The 16,000-nt window shown below is 36.7% G+C and overlaps 2 protein-coding genes and 1 long non-coding RNA gene across 6 annotated transcripts; all 3 read left to right on the top strand.

Annotated features, from left to right (window-relative positions):
• Positions 1-2,856: 2,856 nt before the first annotated feature.
• On the top strand, positions 2,857-3,474 carry LOC125470095. Its single transcript, XR_007252340.1, has 2 exons — positions 2,857-3,120; positions 3,197-3,474. It is a non-coding gene; the product is annotated as an uncharacterized LOC125470095 (long non-coding RNA).
• A 3,308-nt stretch (positions 3,475-6,782) lies between these two features.
• On the top strand, positions 6,783-10,590 carry LOC103930795 (eIF5-mimic protein 1-like). The gene is made up of 8 exons (XM_048568276.1): positions 6,783-6,925; positions 7,485-7,508; positions 7,758-7,863; positions 7,971-8,039; positions 8,156-8,649; positions 8,968-9,229; positions 9,894-10,102; positions 10,222-10,590. The coding sequence occupies exons 1-8, from the start codon at positions 6,921-6,923 to the stop codon at positions 10,286-10,288; spliced, it is 1,236 nt and encodes a 411-aa protein (XP_048424233.1). The 5' UTR covers positions 6,783-6,920; the 3' UTR covers positions 10,289-10,590.
• A 564-nt stretch (positions 10,591-11,154) lies between these two features.
• LOC125469972 (riboflavin biosynthesis protein PYRR, chloroplastic-like) lies at positions 11,155-15,761 on the top strand. 4 transcript variants are annotated; one of them, XM_048568273.1, is made up of 11 exons: positions 11,155-11,637; positions 11,737-11,871; positions 12,080-12,179; positions 12,304-12,429; positions 12,517-12,830; positions 13,056-13,175; positions 13,316-13,561; positions 13,639-13,764; positions 14,192-14,411; positions 14,525-14,592; positions 15,518-15,761. In XM_048568273.1, exons 1-10 carry the CDS (start codon positions 11,260-11,262, stop codon positions 14,581-14,583), a joined length of 1,824 nt encoding a protein of 607 aa, XP_048424230.1. In that variant the 5' UTR covers positions 11,155-11,259; the 3' UTR covers positions 14,584-14,592; positions 15,518-15,761. The 4 variants fall into 4 exon arrangements, with proteins under 4 accessions (XP_048424230.1, XP_048424232.1, XP_048424229.1 ...); XM_048568272.1 differs by having other exon boundaries at positions 11,156-11,637; positions 14,525-15,761; XM_048568275.1 differs by lacking the exons at positions 14,525-14,592; positions 15,518-15,761 and having other exon boundaries at positions 13,639-13,736; positions 14,192-14,328.
• Positions 15,762-16,000: the final 239 nt, after the last annotated feature.

The following is a 16,000-nucleotide window of genomic DNA, read 5'->3' as shown; positions in this document are numbered from 1 at the left end:
GTTTAATGTGTTTTATAGTATAACTCTCAAACTAAGAAAGGGTATGTACATTCAAACACTAAAATAGACAAGAATCTATATTTTCGTAAATCTATCACACAAATACCACGATCCCAACACCAACACACAATTTTTTTTCTAGAGATTCTTCGATTGATTTAGTTTCTTATATTTTGGTGCATTCCCGTAAGTTTATTATATATTAGGCCATTTTAAGGAATGACTTATTTAACATCGAATTTGAACGAACCAAACTGTTTATTTTGTAAGTTTTGATTTATAGATCATCTATGCAAAATTAAATTCAATCCGAAATCATTTGCCTATTTAATTGTCACGATGAAATTTCAGTGTTTCTTAAAACCAAGGTTCTAAAAAACGCTACGCGCTAGTCAGACGACGGGCTGGCGCCTAGCGCCTAGGCGGCTAGGTGGGGTCTAGGCAGATTTAGGTAAATTTCTTGTATATCTTGTAAATAAGTGCATATTGACACTTACAAAAAATTAAACTTGTATGAAATTCATGGATAAGATAATCAAAAATAATAAAATGCAAAAAGAGTATCCAACAAGTCCAAAATTTAAAAACACATTAAGCATATATGTCATAGAACCATAGTGAGGAGTATTGTAGGATGACACATGTACAACAAGTGCTCAATTTTAAACCACACACAATTCAAAATAGGAGGAAAATAAGGAAATATAGTAATGTAGATAGGATTATTTAAAAAAAAAAAAAAAAAAAAAAAAAAAAAAAAAACCTCCTAGCCTCCTAGCTGCCTAGGGCCGCCTTGCCCGCCTAGCGCCTAGCCTGCTTAGGGCCGCCTCACCCACCTAGGCGCCGCCTAGCACGCCCATATGTTTAAAACATCACATATATTGTTTCTTATATTTTGCATATATGCAGCATATGGGCGTGCTATATACATACAAAAATTAGGGGTTGGATTTTAGTTTGTTGAAGGGCCCTAAGGCCATCTCCAATCGAATGAGGCCCAAAGGGCTCCCTTTAGCCTTATTAGCTATACAAGAAATTATATTTTAATGAACAGTGCTAGACCATATTTTATACAATCTCCAACCGAGGAGGCCAAACATAGCCATTTGACAAAAAACATCTCCAACCGACGGGGCCAAAGGATCATAGACCAAACATAATTTATTATTTGAATTAAATTAATATGATTAATTAAATTAAACTATCATATTAAAATAAGGTTTTCGGACATATTTTGAGTGTCACGTGTTGCCAAATGAATAAGCCTCCATCTTTCTTATTTTTATATAATCTCAATAATTTTTTGGATAGGATTTCGAATGACACGTGTCGCTAACGTGAGTATTTCTCCAGATTTCTTATCTTTATGTAATTTCAATAAATTTTTCGGATATGATTTCGAGTAACACGTGTCGCTAAAGTAAGTAACTCTCCAGATTTCTTGTCTTTATGTAATCTTAATAATTTTTCGGATAGGATTTCGAGTGTCATGTGTCAAGATGTAATTGGTTGTGCAAATTTTATATAGAATTCTTATCTATGTGGTATTTTTTATCTTCAGCTTTCAATGTTGTAGGTATTTATAGGAAAAAAAAAAGTTAGAATTTTTAAAAAAATAAAATACGTCCAACAAAAAAAAAACTGAAATTTCAACGGTAACCTGACGACAGCATGACACTAGGCTGTTGGCATTCAAATGGGGGTAAGCTGGAGGGCTGACAAAATATTAAGCTTGACATTCTGGCGTTGGAGGGCTAGAAATGGTTAACTTGCTAGCCTGATTTGGGGGTTTGGACCCGGTGGGGCCCATAAACCCTTTGGCCTAGCCCTCGGTTAGAGACGATTTTCGTGTCATTCCAAGCTATTTTAAGCCCTATGATCCTTTGGACAGGATGGTTGGAGATGACCTAAGTATGGTGTAATGCAAGAAGTCAAATGAGCCAACCTGCTGTGGCTTAGTCAACTTTGTCATCCCGGCCTATGTCAAATGCACCAAATTTGTTTGCATTTTCATTTGGACATTACAAATTACAACGCTGTTTTGTGGGGGGAAATGTTGAGAACCAACAAAATCAAGAATATATAAAGTTAGTCTAACAGATGTGATTCTTCAACTTGTTTTCTTTTTATTTCAAATATAAAAAAACAACATTAAAATACAATAAATCTCAATATTTTTCTTTACGAAAAAAATCAAGTTGTCATTGAGTGGTACGATGTCAAAACTCCTAAGAAAATATAAATTGTATATGTTGGTTTCATAGTCATTTGCAAGGAGAAAATCTCCCCAAAACAACGAACTTTAGCTTCTTTTTATAGGTGTCACATCATATTTATGAACCTAAATGTAAGCAAGACTCAATAGTATTTGGATTGAGATTCACTTTGGATTTTTATATTTGGAGCCCATTGATCGAGAGATTTGGACCATTTAATTTCAATTAAATGTCCCTTTTTAGCTCATCCCATTGGATCACTTTACAAAACTCAAAAACTTGAATGACACGAACATCTTTTTTTTTTTCTTAAATGATCCGGATCTCTCGATCTACGAGCTCTAGACATAAAGACCCAGGATGAATCTTGTTTTGTATCTGTTAGGTACAATGACCAAAAAATATCATTAAATTAATAATTTTAATTTCTATAAGGGAATTATATTGGTACTGCAAAATTTTTATTATAAACTTCTCACAAATGTATTATTTATTCAAAATTTAGATTACAGAATGAAAATTTTAAAATGTTAATAACAATTCCCTTCGTGTTATTGTCGGTTAATAATTTACGGGTCAAAATGTGTAACAGATCCATGAGGACGCGAAGAGGGCCTATTGGCTCCCAGTTTAAGGGTCCTTAGGCTTTCCCTAACCCAAAACACGAGAGTTGGGCCCTGCAATTTGTCTCCACAAAAACCCCGACTCAAATATAAAACCCGACCCTGCAGACCAAACCTCACGGGTCGAGCATTCGGCAAAGTTCATCACTCGAAGAGATTCCGAGAGATCACAACACACACTCACCAAATGCAGGAAACAAAGCAGAAATAGAGTAATATGCGAAGAGAGTTGAGTCCCGGCTTGAAGATCCTCTGGGTCTGGACGCTTGGAACCGCCGCCGGTACTCTCTCTCTCTCTCTCTCTCTCTACAATCTCACATTTTTACATAATTGGGTGTGTTTTTGTTGTTGTTGCAGTACTTGTTACCAGTGTGGTGAGGACAAGGATGAGGGACTTGGAAACTCTTACCAACACCGAGCATCAGCCGCAGCCGCAGCAACACGACACGGAGACAATGATGGCGGACAGTTCGACTCTGTCCAGTGAACTGATTCGAGAAGAGAAACCGTAGGTTTGCTCGACACCAATACAAGTACCCCAGTTTTGTATGTATTGTTTTTGTTAATTTCCTCGGCTTGGATTGGATGTTCATGTTTTGTGTTTGGAGAAATCGGTACGCAATGTGTTTGATGAATGTCCTCACTGGTAACTTTTTGACCCAATTTTTGAAGATTTGACTGCAGTAGTAAATTACTACTAGTACGAATAATTTGAATTTACTGATATACAAGAAGTGGGGGTTGATTTCACTGTTGTTCTGGGATGCTTTAACAAGAAATTTAGATTATTGTTGCTAATAAGAACTTACGATAAGGTGAAATGTTAAGGCTAAAGTTTGAGCTCGTACTAGAATTAGAAGAATTCGCGGTGTTTTAAGGTCCTAACGTTGAAGAAAATAAGAATCCCACCTTGGAAATTTGAGAAAACCTATCATTGTTTGTTTCTGTGTGAATTTCTTGTCGATTATATGTCTCAGTGCTGGTTGGTATTGCTGTGCTTTGAAATAAAAACTGCTTTTGCTGCGCTGTGAGAATAAGCTCATTTCTGCTGCATCACGTTTTGAGCTTTTTTTTACCAAAAACTGTGAAAATAAGCTGTTTTTCATTGTTTACCAAACACCTTTTTGAGCTCAGCTTTTTTTGACCCACTTTTTATAAAAGCACCTCAGTACTCAGTACCAAACCAGTACTAAGTCAATGAGTAAAAAGGAAATGTTTAGTGTAGCAGTCGAATGTTTGGTGCTCGGAGTTTCCATTTTGCTGTACCATCTCATGGTTAATTGTGGCTCTTAATTGAACTGTGAGTTGACTGCTGCTCACATATAGATACTTGTGTATATTCTTCACTTCTCCTTTACTTGTGCTCTAAAATGAAGTCAGGGTACTACAACATGATCATGTAGAAGAAAAAGGTTGTCTTCTCCCCGGGACCAAAGTTTTCTGTCAAATTGGTTGTTAACTTTCGGAAATCGAATTGTACAACTCAACCAAACTGTTGGGTAGATTCCAGCATAATTCTTGATTGGTTTGTGTCAATTAGAAATTAACATCGAGTATCATAATGCGGTTTCATACACTGTAGTTTTGATTCATTACCTCACATTGTTCCCTGCCCTTCTCCTCATGGCATGGTAATATAGAATGGTAATGCATGATAGTAGTAGATTTATATTTCATTTGTCACTTTGGAAATTCTGGTCATTATGCAAACGTCGCGAGGCAAAACTCAAACGGTTTTGGGTATGTGCTCATTTTGCTATCGCTTTCTTAGGATTAGGAAAGTTATATGTTGCATATGGAACCAACCGGACTGCTTCTACCTTCCAGAAAACAAGGATGGGATTAGCCTTACCCTAATAGGATAGATTAATGACTAATTAAGTGGGTGTTTAAGCTTAACCCTGTCGTGATTTTAGGAGGAAGCAACAGACTGATAGCCGCAGGTGATCCGATCGCATAGCTCGGTAACCTCATTCCTTTATAAATGCATTACCCTTCATATCGCCCCGGATTAAGGGCTTTTGTTTTCCCCCTTGCCGTCCCATTCTTCCATGTCATGTTTCACATGACGGATTTTTTCTAGTATATTTTAAGTTTTTAATTTTTTTTTTTTAACAAACCATATAATATGCACTAAGGGGTAGGGAAATGAGTTAACTCTCACAATGTGTAAATGTGGTTCGAATTTTTTTTTACGAGAATCGAACCTAAGACCTCTCTCTTGTAAGTGAAAAGGAACATCATTAAAAATGAAAAATTTTAAACTTTCAAATCCTTAGTTAAAACTACAATAATCAAATATCTATCGGTTAAAAGTTTAAGATGTAAGATATTCCGGAGCACAGCAGAACATTTGTAAGCATGATGATTTTACCAACCTTGAAAGAAAAGGTTGAATCATTGATGATGTCGAATTGTGGCAGGGTTAAAAGGATGAGAAAAAGGATAGAAAAAGATAGGGGCGGTGGTCAAAATTCAAAGGGCCTTTTGGCCTTTTGCTGTGCTCAACTGTACTGCACTGCCGTGTTTCATTTGTAAGGCAGAATCTGATGTCAGATTTCATACCACAAATGCTTTGTTTGCACAAAGAAGCTAACCTACAACTACAAGCCAATGATTTTCTCAACCAAAATTTTGATCAATTCTATTATTTTCTTTATTACAAATGGGGTTATTCCACAGTATACTCGTGTATGAGATGCACTGTTATTTGAATGGAATTAAAGTCTCATCACACTAATCCAACCAGCTGATCTAAAAGTATATTATATACGTTGATTTGTTGTAAAATTTTCATCAAAATGAAGATAAAACTAAGAGTTAAACTACTCGAACAAGAGTATTGCTTTAATTCTCTCTTCCAAAACATCACTATACTTGAAAACAGACTAGATTTACAATATTATTTACTTGTAATGTGATCGAAAGGACGTCTTTTTAACTTGGAAGGTTAAACCACACAACTAGTAGCATAGGGTCGATGAAAAAACAAAATAAAACAAAACAAAATTGCCATTTGACCTACTCAGTAATTAATAACTTACATGTCAATGAACATCCTTGTTAACTTTTTACACAGTTATATTTAATCATGATCGTTGATTTCGTTTAACTCATTTAATCCAATAATCATAAAAAAGTGCGAGATGTTAAACTAAAGATGTGAAAATTCACTTCCCTCGATGAATTGTAATAATTATGAAATACTCGTTACACAAAGCTACAATAGTCATAGTATAATGTTGAACTCTTTACAAATAATACCATTTTAATTTGTATGTGAATAGAACATGTAACGAGAAAAATAGTTTTAAAAGAACACAGTTAATTGAGAAATGAGAAATGTTAAGGGGAAAAAGATTCTTGCCAGATTCTGTGATCGTGATCGTTCATCGTATATAGTGCAATCAGTTTTCGTTAGGTATTATTTATATTTAATTTTAAATTTTAAAATGATTTCTAACCGCACGATGTATGATGAACGGTCATGATCACGGAATATTCCATGTTAAAGAGACTCTAAAAAATGAAATTCCTTTATGAATTCCTATCACTTTATACTTTTGCACAATACTTTATAATATAAGCACAAAAATTATGTTAAATTAGCCCATAAAAAATATCGACTTAAAAGAGTATATCTAGATTAACTTCTCTAGATAAATTGGTTTTTTTTAGTATTTCGATATTTTTACACTAAAGGGAAGAAAAGTTTGGTTAAGCAACACAATAGGCAGCTTAATTTGATATTAAATTCACCACTAAGATTCAAATTTAAAACTTCTCATTTTTAAGTAAAAAAGAACACCACTAAAATGGCTGATAAATTAGTTTGTACCTTGTAAGTTGTTAACCTCAAGTCGCCTTGTAGTTGAAACTACTTTGGTTTTTGTTTTTGGTTTTTGTTTTTGGTTTTTGTTTTTTGTTCATCTCTATCCCTTTAAATATTAGTGTCCAAGGACCAAACCCGCATCACCCCTCTTCCCATACCTCTTTCCCCCTCCCTCTCGCCTCTCTCTTCGAAAAAAGCTCTCGACGCTCAGAGACCTCACTGCCCTCCGATCCATCTTCGTCTTGGTTTATGAGGTACCTTCTCTCTCTTCATCTCTCTCTATCGATCTTTCCGTTCTATTTCTACTGTTTGATCTCTGCGTTTTAGGTTAAAATCTTATTGAAAAGTTTGTATGTTTTAGGTCACAGATCTGGTTATTTACCTAAAAATCGGATTTTTCGTGTTTGTTTCTTTGATTGGATTCTTTGTTTAGGTAGGAATTTCTTGGAGGGTTTTGCTCAATCTTTTTTGTTGCTCTTTCTTTGTTACATTTACTTTATTATTATGTGGGTCTTTCTGGAATTAATCCAAATTAGAGATGTATTTCTTGTATTTCTGTTTCTTTTTCGTTTTGATCCAGTTTCTTGTGGTGTGAATTTGAATTAGGATGTGAATTGTAGTGAAATTGTAAATCTTTTCCTTTTGCTTGGGTAGGGGTCAGGGAAAACTGAAACTTTTCGTGTTGGGTTTTTGAAAGGTCTTCACAATTGGTCTTCTTAATAAATTTATCTGGGTTGTGAAGGTTAGAAATTTATAGCTAAATAATCGTTAAATGTATACTAATTGAAATTTTCTGTCTTTTTGTACCTGCAGCTCGAAGGAGAGACCCACTCTCGGGTAAGTCTTCGTCATATTTTGTCTCATCAGATTTACCCTCTGTGTTCTTCGTATATGCTTTCATGTTATTCTTACGTTTCAGAATCAAGGTTTATCTAACTGATAACTATATGGTTTGTTAAAGAAGGGAACTTTTATCAATTTTAATTAGTTATAACCTATGACCTTTTGTAAAGATGGTAAAATGAGTTGTTGCATCAGCCTCTACTCAATTAAATGAAATTGATTATGCTGGCAATGTAATTACAGTGGCACGCGGATTAAGACCCGCAAACGGAATATTGCAGCGCCGCTGGACCCTGCAGCTTTTGCGGATGCAGTGGTCCAGATTTATCTGGATAATGCTGGTGATCTGGTAACATTTAGCTATGCATAAATGATCTTATCATTTGTATCTGTATGCATGTGCGTACTTATAACTTAATTATCTGTTAAAACTAACAAGTAATCTGCTCTGTGCAGGAACTTATTGCCAAGAGCATTGAATCTTCAGACCTTAACTTCTCAAGATACGGTGACACCTTTTTTGAGGCAAGCTTCGTAATACTGTAGACACTTTTTGTCTCTTTATTTTTTCTTTTGGATGCTACCTTAGATAATGTGTTGTTTGTGATGTGGTATAAAATTGACTGGAGGATTTACTGTAGGTTGTTTTCACTGGAGGCCGTACACAACCTGGAACAACAAAACCTGATGAGGGGGAGCGCCACCCTTACTCTGTATTAGAGTCTGAGCCTACGCGTGAACTCATCTTGCCATCGGTTATATACCTTCAAAAAATTTTGAGGCGGAGGCCATTTCTGATTAAGAATCTCGAAAATGTTATGCGACGATTCCTTCAATCGTTGGAGCTTTTTGAGGAAAATGAAAGGAAGAAGCTGGCTATTTTCACAGCACTTGCATTCTCTCAGAAGCTGTCAGGACTTCCACCGGAAACGGTGTTCCAGCCAATGCTCAAGGATAATCTTGTTGGCAAAGGGCTAGTTCTATCGTTCATTACTGAGTTTTTCAAGGAGTATTTGATTGATAATAGTCTTGATGATTTGATTTCCATTCTGAAGCGGGGTAAAGTGGAGGACAATCTTTTGGAATTCTTCCCATCCGCAAAGAGAACTGAAGAGAATTTCTCTGAGCATTTCACGTAAGTTTGATCTGTTACAGAATTTTATTATGGACCATCTTGTGAGATAAGACTCATTTTTGTTTTTTAAGATATAGTCGATGCTTTGATGTCCTGTAGTTTCTTTAGACAATTTGGATGACTGAGATTCTGAAGTAGCTGCAATCCCTGATTTGTTTAGCCAACTGCAATTTTTTTAGTTGCCAGATTTTGTTTTACAGTTGATTCATCTTTCTGTGTTAACTTGAACATTCATTTTGTGATATTCACACCTTGTAACCAAATGAAAAAGTTGGTTAACTGACACATAATTTGGTGCTTATTTGTACCAATTTTCAGGAAGGAGGGGCTAGTTGCCTTAGTTGAGTACAACGAGAAGAAAATTTTCGAAGTGAAGCTCAAGGAAATGAAATCTGCTTTAACAACCCAGATAACAGAGGAAACCGATATGTCTGAAGTCATTGAGACTGTGAAGCAGCGTGTTAAAGATGCCAAATTGCCCGATGTTGAAGTTGTGCGGATTCTGTGGGATGTCATTATGGACGCTGTGCAGTGGTCTGGTAAGAACCAGCAGCAGAATGCTAATGCAGCTCTTCGCCAGGTATACGTTAGTCTTATAATCGCATGATACCTAGATAATTTCTGTGTTCTGTGACCTGGAATTTCAAACAAGAAACCGTAGTTAGCCTAGCAGGAGAGGGAGATTCTCCAGCTCCACTCCTTGTTATATATATAGAGTTGAAGATAGAGTGGAAAACTACACTCTAGCTTATCTAATAGGAAACTTTGGAGTTCATCCTTTAGCTTTAAAGTTCAGGTTTGGCACACTCATAAAGGGAGCAATGTAGGAGTTTAAGTAGTTAACCATGACGAGTTAAGTTGGTAAAACTTTAAAACAAATAAAAACAGAACTAAGATTTTTTAGATCTTTTGTTCGTGTAGTTCAAAGAAAGAAATGGTTCTTATGTTCATGTAGGATAGTGAATGACTTTGTTCTACCTAGAGTAGTATAGATATAGCATTCCAATCTGTTGTGTTTAAGATTTCAACTTATTGGTTTCGTTTCTTTCATATTCCCAAGCTTGTTCTTTGTAGATCTAAGGCTGTGCTAGTTTTACGCACCATCCTCCAAATTGATTACTGTGAGATATTAGGTCACTGTAGTTTTCAGAAATCGGTTATTTAGTTGCAAACACCATAGTCCATAGTACTTGGTGCACATAAATCAATGGCTATGGTTTAACTTATATACAATACATATGCAGGTGAAAACATGGGCGGAACTGTTGAATACCTTTTGCACGAATGGGAAGCTTGAGCTGGAACTGATGTACAAGGTTCAGATGCAGTGCTATGAAGATGCTAAGCTGATGAAGCTTTTCCCTGATATTGTGAGGTCCCTCTATGACCAGGATGTGCTTGCAGAAGACACCATTGTCCATTGGTTCCGCAAAGGAACAAACCCCAAGGGCAGGTATGCTTTTTGTTTCAACTTCAAAATATCAGAGTTCGATAATCAATGCGTTTGTTTGTTGTTTACATTGGGTTTCTTGTGTTATTTGTAACTGAAATAACGAAAACGAATGTTTGCAGGCAAACTTTTGTGAAGGCCCTGGAGCCATTCGTGAAGTGGCTGGAGGAGGCAGAAGAGGAGGAATAGATGCAGCTGAAGCTGTTGCTTCTGTTCAACTGACGGACCTGTACTGCCTGCCTCTATTATCCTATCAAATCTATCTGTTCTCCGAGAGAATCAAACTCATAAATATTCTATAAAACCTAATTAAGCTTAAGCCCCTTTGGTGTGCCTGTTGAATGTTGATGATGACGATGTCGTGAGGATGCTACATTATAAATAATTTAATGCTTTTGCTTTTATTTCGTTACACGATGCCATAATAGATTTGATTCGATTTTGTTCATCACATTTTGATAATTATATGTGGTTTGATGCTTTTGGTTTTATTGCTCGCTCGCTCACTGATTCTATGGATTAATGCTGTTTGACAATTAAATGTCAGGAAAGATGATTTTCCCACATTTATTTTTTTTCGACTGCATATTTACTTTTTTCTTGTCTTGATGTATCCGGGAGAGAAGTGTGGAGATCAGAGAACGAAAAACCGATGTGATCACGTGAAGGATGTATATTTATGTACCTGCAGCAAATTGCGAGTTAAAAGACAAAAACTTAGTGTCAATTAGTACTATGGTTTAATAGGATTTATTTTCATTTGTAAGTGAGAGGTCTTAAATTCGATTTTTGCTGATAGCGAATTTGATTCACGTTATTACTAGCTTATTATGAGACCGTTTATTCCATTGTTATGATATTTCTAAATGAGCCAAATCTAATTTCCTATAAACATATCCATCATAGGCCCAATTATTTTTCTTAAAAAGGAAAATAAATATAAACAGGTCCAATTTAATTATTTTATATTTTATCAGAAAATTATTATTAGAGTTTAAATTTTTTATATTTAAAATTTCTTTTTTTTTTTTTTTTTAAGTAGCAATAACATTTCTCTTTTATCGCGGTAAAATTAAGCTTCATTTCGTTCGTTATTACTTACGGCTGCGTACAGCATGACGGTGGAAGAATGAACGGTGAGTATCGTCTATGATCTATCTATGCTTCCAATGGCGGCGTTATCTTTGCCACCAGTAGGAGTCTACTGCAGCGGCGGCGGCGCCACACCCAACAGCAGTATTAGTAACAACAATTTACTCGGCAACCACGCGCTCGATGCCGCCCACATCCAGCGCGCCGCCGAGCTGGCCGACGGATCCGCCGGATTCACCTCTCCCCACCCAAACTTTGGGTGCGTCATTGCCTCCAAATCCGGGAAAGTCGCCGGCGAGGGATTCCTCTACGCCCAGGGCACCAAGCCCGCCGAGGTCCTTGCCGTCGACGCAGCTGGCGACTTCTCACGCCGCGCCACTGCTTATCTCAATATGGAGCCCGGTGATTGCCACGGTGACCACTCTGCCGTCTCCGCCCTCGTTCAGGTTTTGCCTTTTTCTCTTCCCTTCAATTTCCAACTCCCTCTTGAGTCGTCTTCTAAGGGAAAAGAAAACAATGATTGAATATTGATTTGTTTGGATTAGGCAGGGATTGAAAGGGTGGTGATTGGGCTGAGGCATCCATTGCAGCATTTGAGAGGGAATGCCATTCGGGCTTTGAGAAGTCAAGGCTTGCAAGTTGATGTTCTTGGTGAGGACCTCAACAGTAAACTCATTGAGGTATTTGATCAATTCAATATGCTCATTTCATATCTTAGCGAAATGCTTCTTTTCGATTCCTTGGTGAGTAGTATAGGCATTAGGCAGGGATCTTCTGCCCCCAGTTGAAATAACTACTGTGTGGTTTACCAAAGCAAGACGAAAACTTTTGTGTGAAATGCGTAGCATTTGAGTTTAACATGTCATATAATTGATCCAACACCAACAGGAAGCACGAAAATCATGCCTCCTTGTCAATGCTCCGTTAATTTGTAGAGCTGCTTCTCGAGTCCCCTTCTCCGTTCTCAAGTATGCCATGACCCTTGATGGTAAGCTTTCTTTTAGGAGTAGTGTAACTTATTACAATATGCAATTCTGTAAAGAGGCCTAAAAATTTGAATTTAAACAAGTCTTCGGATAGATTAGTCATTAGTATTTGTTTGGTGCTAACAGGAAAAATTACTGCTAGCAGCGGACATGCAGCATGGATCAGCAGCAAAACGTCTAGAAATCGAGTGTTTGAACTGCGGGGTAGAAGTGATGCAGTCATTGTAGGAGGAAATACAGTGCGCAAGGACAGTAAGTATAATTTTCTCAACTTTGTGATTATTCGTGTTAATAGGAGGAAGTTCTGACTTCTTATGTTCTATGTTATTTTTGGACCAGATCCAAGACTAACTGCAAGACATGGTGGTGGACATATGCCTATGCGGATTGTAATGTCACAGACTCTTGATCTCCCAGAGGAAGCACACCTTTGGGATACCTCTGATGTATCTACTATAGTTGCAACACAAAGGGGTGCAAGAAGGCATTTCCAGAAACATCTTGCATCAAAAGGAATTGAAGTGGTGGAGTTTGACATCCTAAACCCCAAAGAAGTAATGGAATACTTCCATGATCGTGGATATCTTTCACTTTTGTGGGAGTGTGGGGGGACATTAGCTGCAGCTGCTATTTCATCCGGAGTAATACATAAGGTATGTTTTCTCCAGCTTGTATTTCTTTCTATGAACTCTTGTCAATGTTCTCCTCGTCTGCTTAAAACTGATGAGTTAGGGATGTTGTCATAGTTGTAGTTTCTTGTAGGCTGGAGGGGTACATAAGCTTAACCGCCGCTTATGTTGGAGATCCCAGATTTTTCCTTTGTTGAAACTGGATTTGTTAACAGGGATTTTGCTTCTGCCACATTCAATGCATTGCAGGTGTTCGCATTTGTTGCTCCTAAAATTATTGGTGGAAAGAATGCGCCGTCCCCTGTGGGTGAACTCGGGATGGTTGAAATGACACAAGCCTTTGACCTAGTTGATGTCTGCTATGAGCAGGTTGGTGTGGATTTTTGATACTTCTTCTAGAGATAAATTCTTTCTACTCATATCCTGACTCTGTATTCTCTTGTTCTTGTATCTATGTTCTACCGTTTGATTGGACTTTTTATTTTTCACTTCTGAACTTGAACCAACAGATTGGACCTGATATGCTTATTAGTGGATTTCTTCAACCCATACCAGATGTGACCCCTGTTATTCCATCAGTTGATGAAACATTTGAAATTGATCCAACTGTGACTCCATATGAATCAAGGATTATACTCTTTTACAAAACATGGGACCCTTACGGCGCTTTCTCAAATTTTTCGCCTCACCAAATTAAGATGCCCAATGACAGTGGTGATTATGCAACTTGGTTGAGTGTCGAGCATTACTATCAGGTATTTCCTTTTGTGTATGAATCTGGTTTCAATCTTACAAAACGTAGTCATTCTCACAGAACAATACTAACGCGTAGGCTCAAAAGTTTGTTGGGGTGGATGATCCTGTGGCACAAGATTGTGTTGAAAATATCAAGTCTGCCAGAAGTCCGGAAGAGGCAGCACGGATAGGAAGGTCAATGCAGAGGAAGCGTCCTGATTTGGTATAGTGCATTGTGCATTTGATTGGATTTTCAGTCGGTCAATTGTGTTAACACGTGATGCTAGTCATGACATGCCATGCTGTGGTCCTTTATGGTTCTTAGAATTTCTCAATAAAATAAAATAAAAAATCTTAAGTTACTAACAGCTTTTACATGAAGCTAAGATTTCTGCGTGCAGTGTTGCTGAAGATGTTGAAATGATATTGTGCCCCAATCGTAATAAGTGACATCATGTCATCATATTAACACTTTGAAAGAAGACACGGCAAATTTCTGTGTCTAGAACAGGAGGATCCTTTGTAGAGACTTAAGTTTCTTGAAGAGAATGAATGCTTGTTAAACCAGGATTATCTAACATTTCGGCATGTTGACAATTGCTTTTGGTTTATGTTGAAGTTGGTTCAAACTTTTCTTGTGTGCTATGCAGGTAAGATGTGAGTGGGAAAGTGTAAAGATTGAAGTGATGTATAGGGCACTAAAATGCAAGTTCTCGATATACCCACATTTGAATGCAATGTTGCTGTCGAGTGCTGGATGTGTTCTTGTTGAAGCATCACCGCATGATCTGTTCTGGGGAGGAGGTCGGGATGGAGAAGGGCTAAATTATCTGGGCAGGCTTTTAATGCGGTTGAGATCAGAGTTTCTTGGTGAGTCTCCTACGTCCAGTTAGAGCACGTAATGCGTAGTAATATAATTTGTAACAAATGATATATTTGTATTGATTTGATTCTCACCTGTAACATTATTGTTCCTTTTGCAGTAAGGTTGCAATTAACAGATGATATAGATATTGTGTGTGCGTGTACTGATTCTCTCTAGTTGATGAAGGTTCTATCATCATCACCCTTCCTAATTCCTTCTCCATTTGGTTTTTCAATGTCTCAAAATGTAATTTCACCATTTAAAGTTATAAATGATAATATATATGAATAAACTAGAAGAATTAAATGAACAGAAAATAAAGAGAGGCGAAGATATTTGCAGAGACATGGATTGATAAAGACGGATTTGTTTTTATTTTATTTATTATTTTTGTTTAGGATTTAGATGTCATTTTAATGCAGGGAAAATTTGTCACTAAAATTTTCATCAAAGAGTGGGTGGAGAAATAAGATTTGTGGGTGGGTTTAACATCATTATTTCTGTTTTGAAGAATACTTATCTTTTTATGCACTTTCTTTTTTCTTGGTTCAACCTTCATTTTTTTAACATATACCTTCCTTTAAATTCTTCTGTATCTATTGTTCAGTAGACGATTATATGTTACAAAACTGACTTTCATACTAAGTTTTATACTCATAAATGTACTATACAGAAGAAGAAGAAGAAAAAATTTACATACCAAAAGAAGAGTCTTGTAGTGAGAGGGTCCCACTTTAATTGTCGCATAAGCTCCTGAAATTTCAGAACCGTTCCTTAGTCTATTTAGTTATATATGATTAACAAATGGTATACATTATTGGTATACGCAATCATATAAGACTGCTTAATTATCTCTTGTAACGCAAGTAACATATGAATTATTACAATCACATGGGTAGGCAGCTAGGAGCTACCTAATGAATTCCAATGTCAAATGAAAAAGACATGGTTCTGGAATCAATTAGTATATTCATCCAAGGAAACTGTGATTATTAATTAATCAATTATCACAGAATGATGTCACTACTACTTCATTCACTCAACACTGTTCAACTTACTGGAGTAGGGTAAGGAAGGTGATAATGCAATCGACTCATGTGGTTTGATGCAGATGCTCAAGAACGAGAAGGAGCCAGATATTACGATTGGGAGTATTATATATGCAATATAAATGGAGCCCCTCGAGTTCTCCTAAGTGCCTCGATGTTGAAACAGAGAGGCTTATTCAGTGGGTTTGTTCGCGCGCCGGGATGGAGTTTACTTTTTCTTGAATTTTTATTTGATATTCTTTTTGAGATTGTAAACATATTTATTCGTCTTTGATGTAATAAAATTTTATCGTCTGATTAAAAAAAGGCCTTAATTGAACCTCAGCAAATGAAGGATATCTTCCGTCCCTTATTTGTCCTCAATTATGAAACCAATTAGTTTAGTGTAATGGCGGTTTCGTTAGAAGCGCACGTTACAGTGCTGGGTGCTCCGTACATGGCATCTGCAATTAGCCCAAGTACAGTGACATCCCAAAAAGTGTAGGTAAGTCCTTAACCTTTCCGATATTTATGGCCAAAATCTTTGTGGAATAAGACTATTTTCT

Source organism: the organism of the source record quoted next, unplaced genomic scaffold, assembly GCF_019419815.1.
Source record: "Pyrus x bretschneideri cultivar Hongxiangsu unplaced genomic scaffold, Pyrus_bretschneideri_v1 Contig48, whole genome shotgun sequence".
Taxonomy (NCBI): Eukaryota; Viridiplantae; Streptophyta; class Magnoliopsida; order Rosales; family Rosaceae; genus Pyrus; species Pyrus x bretschneideri.
This window is presented reverse-complemented; position numbering and strand designations above follow the sequence as displayed.

What these genes read in the sequence shown, in the direction of transcription:
- LOC103930795 (XM_048568276.1), top strand. An exon ending in ACGGTGACACCTTTTTTGAG is followed by an intron (nt 8,040 to 8,155) that starts GCAAGCTTCGTA and finishes GATTTACTGTAG; the next exon opens with GTTGTTTTCACTGGAGGCCG. An exon ending in AATTTCTCTGAGCATTTCAC is followed by an intron (nt 8,650 to 8,967) that starts GTAAGTTTGATC and finishes ACCAATTTTCAG; the next exon opens with GAAGGAGGGGCTAGTTGCCT.
- LOC125469972 (XM_048568273.1), top strand. Translation starts at nt 11,260, where the DNA reads ATGCTTCCAATGGCGGCGTTATCTTTGCCACCAGTAGGAGTCTACTGC. An exon ending in TCAACAGTAAACTCATTGAG is followed by an intron (nt 11,872 to 12,079) that starts GTATTTGATCAA and finishes CAACACCAACAG; the next exon opens with GAAGCACGAAAATCATGCCT. An exon ending in GTATGCCATGACCCTTGATG is followed by an intron (nt 12,180 to 12,303) that starts GTAAGCTTTCTT and finishes TGGTGCTAACAG; the next exon opens with GAAAAATTACTGCTAGCAGC.